Here is a 9195-nt window from a genome sequence, read left to right as displayed (position 1 = left end):
TTTGCTTTATTTGTGTATGTTCTGTTAGTTTGGCCTGTTGGAATCCTAAATACTTGTAGAACTCGCCCTCTTCCATGGATTCAATAACGTCTCCATTTCCAAGTGCAAAATCTTTCTTCAGGATTCCTTTTTCTATGTGAAGTGTTTTGCATTTGTCTAAGCCAAACTCCATTTGTATGTCCTTAGTGTATGAATGTATGATTTGTAGGATTTGCTGAAGTTGTTTTTCTGTGGATGCGTAAAGTTTTATGTCGTCCATGTACATGAGATGTGACAGTGTAAACTGTGTTGTTTTTTCATGTCTGATATTGTAGCCATAATGTGTGTTGTTTAACATGTTGGATAATGGGTTCAGGGCTAGGCAGAACCAGAGCGGACTCAAGAATCTCCTTGAAAAATTCCTCGCCTAATGAATATCTCGTTTGTGTGGAAGTGTTACTAACCCTGAGATGTAGTGTTGTTCTCCAGTGCTGCATAGTGTTTTGGAAGAATGCAATGAGTGACAGATGAATTTTGTACATGTGTAGAATATGTAGCAGCCAACTGTGTGGAACACTGTCAAATGCTTTTCTGTGGTCTATATATGTCATGTGTATGTTTCTGTGTTGTTTGTGTGCTTGTTGTAGAATGACTGAATCTGTGAGTAACTGTTCTTTGCATCCCCTGTGATTTCTATGGCAACCTTTTTGTTGTTCTGTAAGAATGTTGTGTTCTTCAACATGTTTGTATATTTTGTTTGTGATACAGTATGTCAATAATTTGTAGAGTGTTGGTAGACATGTAATTGGTCTGTATTGTGTGCGGTCTGTGGTGGTGGTGTTTTTAGTTTTCATGTAGGTGATGCCCTGAGTAAGAAATTTTGGCATGTCTTGTGGATTGATGATGATGTGTGTAAGATGTTTAGCTAGTTCCTGGTGCAGTAATGTAAACATTTTGTAACAGAAATTGTAAATGTTGTCTACACCAAGTGTCTTCCAGTTATGTGTTCTGTTAACAGTGTAACGGATGTCGTATACATTTATTTCAGCACAGGTCATAGTTGGTATGTTGTGCAAGTTTCTGTTCTCTCTTCGATCCAACCTGCATCAGCATTGTGTTTAACAGCATTGGACCAAAGGAAGACCAATAGGTTGTGAGTTCTTCTTCTGTTGGTGTGCCACTGTGCTGTGTATCAGTGTTTGTTTTGGTACTGATTTGTCTGTAGGAAAGTTTTTCATTGTTTGTGAATAATTTATTTTGTTGTTTTCGTAATGTACANGACCAATAAGTTGTGAGTTCTTCTTCTGTTGGTGTGCCACTGTGCTGTGTATCAGTGTTTGTTTTGGTACTGATTTGTCTGTAGGAAAGTTTTTCATTGTTTGTGAATAATTTATTTTGTTGTTTTCGTAATGTACATGTTTTGTATCTTTTCAGTCTACATGCTTTGGCTGCGAGTTTCTGTGTAGTGTATTGATGTATTCTGTAATGTGTATGTTGTGATGTTCATGTTTTGTGTGTGTGTTGATTTTCTTGAAAATGTGTTTGAGTTGTTTGTTTAATTTAGGTGTTATGTTGTTTTTAGTGTACAGGTAACCCCCGTATAACACGGCACTTCTATAGCACGGATTCGCTCTAACACGGTTTGAGAATTGGTACCATCCCCCGTATAACACGGTACTTTTATAGCACGGATTCACTCTGACACGGTTCGAGAATTGGGTAAAACTCTCGTACAACAGGAAATGTAATAAATTTTTACATACATAACTAATAATAGTTCACGAAAATTATTATTTTCGTGAACTATTAGTAATTAAGTACGTAAATTTTCTCTTCTCGCCTTCTGTCGATACAGGTGGTCCTTCTCGAAACTTGTTTCAATGTTGCCAGATCGCGACGCTTCTGCTTCTGATGTTGCCAAATGTTTTTCCCTTATTCCATACTTGCTTTATTCTTCATAAGTGCTTAGCATCGTATAAGGAAATTTATAAAGACCTTTTAACTAGAAGCGAGCAATCTAAAATTACATACACTTTTTGCAAAAGGTAAAGCATGATCTGAAGATAATGCAGAAAAATGCTCAGAGGATAAGGATAACTTGCCAAAAAGAAAACGCTCTCAGTTAATTAATAGTGTTTTTAGTGATGACGAAGAAAACATTGTTTAATTTATGTTAATATGTATCACTTAAGAAAATTTTAATGAAGATATTTATCTTAATTATGAAAATATACTAGCGTGTTTTTTAATTTTTGGAACCTAACCCTCCTTTTCGTATTAGTTCTTTGTTTCGTATAACACGGATTCGCATAACACGGCAATTTTTTGGAACGTAACTACCGTGTTATACGGGGGTTACCTGTATTGTGTCAGCCTGCCTAATTGCTGTCTAATGCCATTTATTTATGTTTCTATTCTTCTCTGCCAGGCAGGCTTGTGATAGAATTGTCTTGTGTGTGTCTGTCTGCGATTGTATTTTCAGTCCATGGTGTGTCACTACTGTGACTGCCCCAGCATAAATTAATGTATGAATGTCTGAGAGTGTAGAAATTGAATGAATGTAGTGTGGTAGTGAGTGTTTACATAATTTAGTGTTTTCCCTACTACCTTTGATGTGTTGATTTTCGGTATTCGTGGTCTTTATGTGGGATCTGTACCTGTATATTTAGTGAGTGTTTTCTGAAATATAAGTGAGAGTGTATTAACTAATTCTATGTCTATATTATCAGTGATGGATGAGGAAGTGCCTGTAGTATCATTAGTGGTAGTTGTTGTATGTGTGCTATTATCTATGCTTGTTGCTGGATTATCCTGACAGGTTACGTGATCTTCATTATTGTTAAATGTTTCTGTCTGCTGATGTATTTGATCAGCAACCTGTTGTTTGATAAGTTCAAGTGTTGTTTGTGGGATAAGGTTGTTGTGTATAATTGTTTTTTTGTTTTTTTTTGATCGACAACCCTTTGTTCGGTGACAGTGAGGTGAGGATATTGTTGTGTGAATCTATGGTGTGTAGTTGTTGTCTGTACGCTGTCATGTTTGTTTCGAGTCTTGTGATGGTGTAGTAAGTACGGATGATAAACTCATTCATTTCTATTGTCCATTTCATCTGTTGGCATGGTTTTCCAGCCTTTGTGGTCTGTGGGTGCATTGCAACAGAAACACCAAGGCTAGGTTGATTCCTCACATCTGTTGAGGGCATTGCAGTAGCCATGCTTGGGCCGGCGCTGCTTTTGCTACTGGTAACCAAGGGAGACTGCGGCCTATTTTTCGAATGTGAGCCTCTGCCTAACCCACTAACACAGACCTTGTTAGCCCAGGCGACATCCGAGCTGGTATCATACTTAGATCTGGTTACTACCATGATAAATATCTCCACAGAATGTGGGTGTGGTCACTCTTAGCTTCATTTCTCCCCATAGGCCTTACTGGAATGGGTGTCCCTACCAGGAGCTTTTGCTCCAGCCTGCATTGCTCTATGGTTCAGTAAAATTACTGGGCTCTCCCACCACAACCAGGTGGTGACCATGGGAGACTTATTATTATTATTTGTATTGACTATTATTTTGAGTTGATTATATTTTCCTTATTTGGATAAAAAACTATCAGGAAATTATTAAAATCTAAATTTATTTTAAGTAAGATATATTTGTATCAATGTTGTTTTAATGCATTTCAATTACTTTTATAGTATCATACAGGGATAAGTGCGAAAGTAATGCTCAGTGTCAAGCAACTGATGAAAATATGATATGTAGTTATAGTTCATGTGCCTGTAATATGAACTATATATATGTGAAATCAATCAGAGAGGGAAGAAGAAAATGCAACAGAAAAGGTAAAATTTGTAATATACATATATATTTTTTTCTTTGAGATCAATTCTTATTCTTAAAAATTTGTAATGTATATAGTAATAATTTCAAACTAGTGATTCAAAATACAAAATTCAGTTGATTCATTTTATAGTCATTTTTAATTAAGCAAATCACAGTATAATGATTAATGGAGAAAGTCCCAGCCAATTTCCTATACAGGTAACCCCCGTATAACACGGTAGTTACGTTCCAAAAAATTGCCGTGTTATGCGAATCCGTGTTATACGAAACAAAGAACTAATACGAAAAGGAGGGTTAGGTTCCAAAAATTAAAAAACACGCTAGTATATTTTCATAATTAAGATAAATATCTTCATTAAAATTTTCTTAAGTGATACATATTAACATAAATTAAACAATGTTTTCTTCGTCATCACTAAAAACACTATTAATTAACCGAGAGCGTTTTCTTTTTGGCAAGTTATCCTTATGCTCTGAGCATTTTTCTGCATTATCTCCAGATCCATGCTTTACCTTTTGCAAAAAGTATGTAATTTTAGATTGCTTGCTTCTAGTTAAAAGGTCTTTATAAATTTCCTTATATGGTGCTAAGCACTTATGAAGAATAAAGCTAGTATGGAATAAGGGAAAAACATTCGGCAACATCAGAAGCAGAAGCGTCGTGATCTGGCAACATTGAAACAAGTTTCGAGAAGGACAACCTGTATCGACAGAAGGCGAGAAGAAAAAATTTACATACTTAAGTACTAATAGTTCACAAAAATAATAATTTTCGTGAACTATTATTAGTTAAGTATGTAAAAATTTATTACATTTCCTGTTGTACGAGGGTTTTACCCAATTCTCGAACCGTGTCAGAGTGAATCCGTGCTATAAAAGTACCGTGTTATACGGGGGATGGTACCAATTCTCGAACCGTGTTAGAGCGAATCCGTGCTATAGAAGTGCCGTGTTATACGGGGGTTACCTGTATTTATAAAATAGCATTATGCTTATAACATCTTCATGTCTTGTTAATTGTAATAGTTAACTTTGTAAAAGTCAAAACAAAATTTCATTAGTGCACCCTTTTAGAATATTTTTTTAATCAATTACACATTTACACATTTATTTTATGTAGAATAAATGTATTTCTTTTTTATAATGAATAAAAAGAGAAATATTACAATGTGTAAATATAAAAAACTGCTATTTTTTCCATAAAGCTATGATGATAAAGTGCATATACATATGTAGACTTTAGTTATTTATCATTTCTTTTATTTGACTAATTAAATATTAAAAACAAATTTATGTAGTAATATTTTTCTGTACTTTTTAAATTACTATAAGTAAGACAAAACCTTTCACACTTTGTTTCTAGCAGTTTAATCACTAAGAACAAATGTTTTCGGCTGTTTTGAACCTGAAGTAGGCAATTCAAAACAGCTGAAAACTATTCCCGCTTCCTCAGCTATTTACTTACAAATATAATCACACACCAAACACTTGCTGAGCTTATTATTAATTTACTATTGTTCGAAGCTTTGTATTCGATAGTAGAACACTGCGGTAAACAGCACAAGTCCAATGAGAACCTCACGGTTGCCATATAGGTTTTACAAAAAGTAGGCTAAAGCAGAATTCCTCAAAATGTAGCCCAAATTATTTTTAAAGTGGTCCAATAGTATGTTTCCCAAATGTAGTAGCCTAGAGTCTACAAATATCTCAATCTGCTACTTATAGCCCAATCTTGCAATCCTGAAAACCAGCCATATTTTATGAGATAATAGAGGAAAAAAGTGTATTCCTTGGGTAAGATGAAAGGTGACATCCAAAAATGTGTTACTGTAAAAGCCATATTGACCAGATTAGAGTTGTTCTTAATCTGTTGTTCTCTTAAAGCATGAAGTCACTTCAATACAAATGAATGAGTTAACATATGCATATCACAGTTTGGACAGAATTTTCCCTTTACATTTCAAAGTAGCTGTATTTTGAAATAACTGAATTCCTTAACATGTAAATTTCTATATCCCTGACTGAGACAGAAATGCAGTTACGAACAAACAAGGATTTCCTGTAAAAGCATTTGATAAGTGAATAAAAAAAATCTGATTTTTTAAAATTTTATTGGTTTTATTCATATATTTTTATTGCTGTTATAAAGTTCATATTTGTGACTGACTTGACTCTAATCTCAACACACACAATTCCATCAGAGTTGTAAGAAATTATTAATCATGTCTTTGATAAACTTTTGTAGTTTTTTTCAAAATAATTAATTTATAAAATAAGGTTCTATTGAAACTGTTCTTTAAAATATAGAAAGTTTAGATATTTTGTATTCAATTTAATCCAAATAATTTAATTCTTTTCTCTAAATAAATCATTAAAAGTGTAATTTTCATAGATATATTAAAACCTATTAATTTCAAATGAAACAATTGTNTATTATTTTTATTATTATTATTATTATTATTATTATTTACAAACTTTTTAATTTGTATTTATAGAATTTATAAATATTTATAAAATAAAAATGATTAAGCTTCATTTAAAGCTTTGATTTAAATAGATAAATTTTTAAAATCTAGTATAATTGCTTTATTTACTTTCAAAATATATTTATCAAATAAATCATGTTATTAAATTTGTTGTTATTATTTATTATTTAGATAATTCAAAGAAATTTAAACTTAATGAAACTCAACATGTAAATCATACAGCTATGATAACTACTTGTGTTATAATGGGAGTAGTGATCTTTATTATTTTTTTTGTAAAAAGGTAAGTTTTTCTTTTAATTATTTAATTATTTCTTTAAAAGTTCAAATAAAAAATATTGCAAATTGCAGATGATAATATCTAAAAAAAAGAGTTGTTACTTAATATCATTGTGAATAAGTTAATATGTAATCTCACCCTTTTAAATATCCTGTGCACAGGCTTGTATACAAACTGAGTTGTGGGCAACATAATCTATGTAGGTTACCAAATAGCCATTAAAAATTTTCAGTAAATTATCTTGGTAATAATTCTATTTTATTGTATTCATCTGCTGTATTAAAACATTCATTTTGATTATTTGCATGTTGTTGTACATACCTGGTTATTAACCATAGTTGTTGTAAATTACATTGCTGTAAATCCTAAAAAAAAAAAAAAAAAAAAAAATAACAGGTGAAAGTGATGGGTCGGACTGTTCGTTTCTTGGTATCTCCTGGAGAAGGTCGGCACGATAGGAATGTTTCAAATGCGTGGATGTACTCCTGTTGGGATCAATGTTATTCTGTATTGGATGATGATAGTATTCCGTATAAGAAGACAGAGTTCTGTATTGGTGTAGGAACGGGTGACAACTTGTTGAGTCATGAAGGAATGGGTGATGACTAATTCATTCGGTCATCAATTTTGATATTAAAATGGTAACACACAGCTGAGAGGTCAGAGGATCATGGAAAAGCGTCTTTTTTGATGCTGAGAACTTGAATATTATACTCCCAGGTGTGAAAGTTGTCAGTTATTTGACAAAGTTATCGTTAAGAAGTTATGTTGTTATTTAGTTACTTAGTTAGTTCAGATTCTCAAACCATGCAGGAATTAAATTTTATTTCATTCCTTGTTCTTAAAAAATACATTAATGAAATCTAATGCCACTAAAACACTTTTAAATCTTTACGGCAAAATTATTTTATTAGTGAATATTTTTGACTGTCCAAGTAGACAATTAAAAATATAAACAAATGGAATAGAATATAAAATGAAATATACAGAATTTGAATTAACTTAAATATAGAACAACAAGGTTGTATGGGATTATAAAAACTGTTATAAATAAAATAAAAAAATAATATAAGAAAGATAAAATGATTATACATGGAGTACAATTAAGAGCTTCATTGCTAAATGAACACAAAGTAACCAATACAAGTACAGTAAAACTTAACTATATTTATAGTATATATTTATAGGCTAATGAAACAAAGAAAAATAAAATTACATGATTTCATTATTAATCAAAACTAGATCTAGTTTAATTAATTGAATTAGAAAATTGTTACAATATGATGAAAATTAAAACCAAACTTAACCAGATATTTTGATTATAATTTGATTTATATTGGAAAGTGTTGCTGTAAATATTTCAATTTGAAGTAAAAATATGTTATTATTTCAATTAACTAAGAAAAAGATAACTGGATGGCCAAGATAATAGTCAGCTTGCTTCCTTAGGGTCTTAGATTTGAATCAGGGTTGGAACTTCAGAAATTTTTGAAAAATTTTACTGTAATATGTCATACTACCTACATCCTTCATCACCCAACCAGCTTTATTGTGGCCTGATCAAATCCAAGATGGATATGAAAAAGTTCCTTTTAATGTTTATAATGCAAAAAGTTAAAACAACTGATTGCACTAATAAATTCAATTTTTTTTTTTTTTCTTTTTTTCCTGTTTTTCTCACCAGTAGTCAAGTAAATAAAATCACTGAATGTAGGTAGTTGGACATGGGTTTTTAATACTATAATATAAACACAGCTCTTTCTGTTCAATCTGTTTAGATAGTTAAATATCTTAATTTAATATATTCATTTCATGTATTTATGATGTAGCTGCTCTGCAATAGTTGTATTGTGTTGAACAATAATGATACATAAATACCTGTTATACATGTGACATAAATATGTATTTTTAAAGTTAAAAAATTGTTTTAATAATTACAACGTTTTAATAAAATCAGATTAGGATAAAGAAACGATCAAAATTGATTTAATTTTTGCAGTATTTTTAAAATGTAAAATCTTTCTAGCAAAGACAACAGATATTTTCTAGATTTATATCTTAAACATTTAACTGGCATAAAATCATATTGGTGTAAATTTTAAAATTTAAATAGCAAAGGAAGTTTATAGGAAGTTTTATAAAACTGTATTTGTAATTTGACTAAAAGTTCCAGAATTATGAAAAATACGCAACTCACAACAGATCTTTTCTTTTTGTCTCTTGGAAAGCTTAATAACTCCAGGTACCAGCAGTAGCAAACAAGAAAACATCTCATGAGTTTTGTGCATTTTTTTATTATCATGAATTTTATGTATAATTATAGATGTTTCAGTAATTTAATGGTTTATTAAATACTTATAATCAAAGATATTATAAGCCAATTTTTAAACTTTTACTACTGTATCATAGATCTAATATAACAAAGGTGATAGGATACAAAATATTGATCTTTATGATAAGCAAGCTTGCATTATACTGTATCAAGTTTATATACAGTCAACCCCCCTATAAGATAGAGATACGTTCCATTCTCTAGGAATCCGATTTCTTACGAATCCTTCCAATCACAACCCGACACGTATCAAGTTTACGGACTACGGCTGTTTGAAAG

General features: G+C 31.3%; 1 protein-coding gene across 1 annotated transcript in view; it reads left to right on the top strand.

The window, feature by feature from the left end:
• Window positions 1–6977, top strand: part of LOC111640471 — a 9592-nt gene extending 2615 nt beyond the window's left edge. The window contains exons 3-4 of the mRNA XM_023386480.1: window positions 3671–3817; window positions 6476–6977. Coding sequence (XP_023242248.1) covers window positions 3671–3817; window positions 6476–6591 — 263 coding nt within the window. The 3' untranslated portion in view covers window positions 6592–6977. The remainder of the gene's footprint in view (window positions 1–3670; window positions 3818–6475) is intronic.
• Window positions 6978–9195: the final 2218 nt, after the last annotated feature.

The sequence above is a fragment of the Centruroides sculpturatus genome, unplaced genomic scaffold, assembly GCF_000671375.1.
Source record: "Centruroides sculpturatus isolate CEXI.00-Female unplaced genomic scaffold, Cexi_2.0 scaffold1147, whole genome shotgun sequence".
NCBI lineage: Eukaryota > Metazoa > Arthropoda > Arachnida > Scorpiones > Buthidae > Centruroides > Centruroides sculpturatus.
The sequence above is the reverse complement of the archived record's forward strand: the minus strand, read 5'-3'. Positions and strand labels throughout refer to the sequence as shown.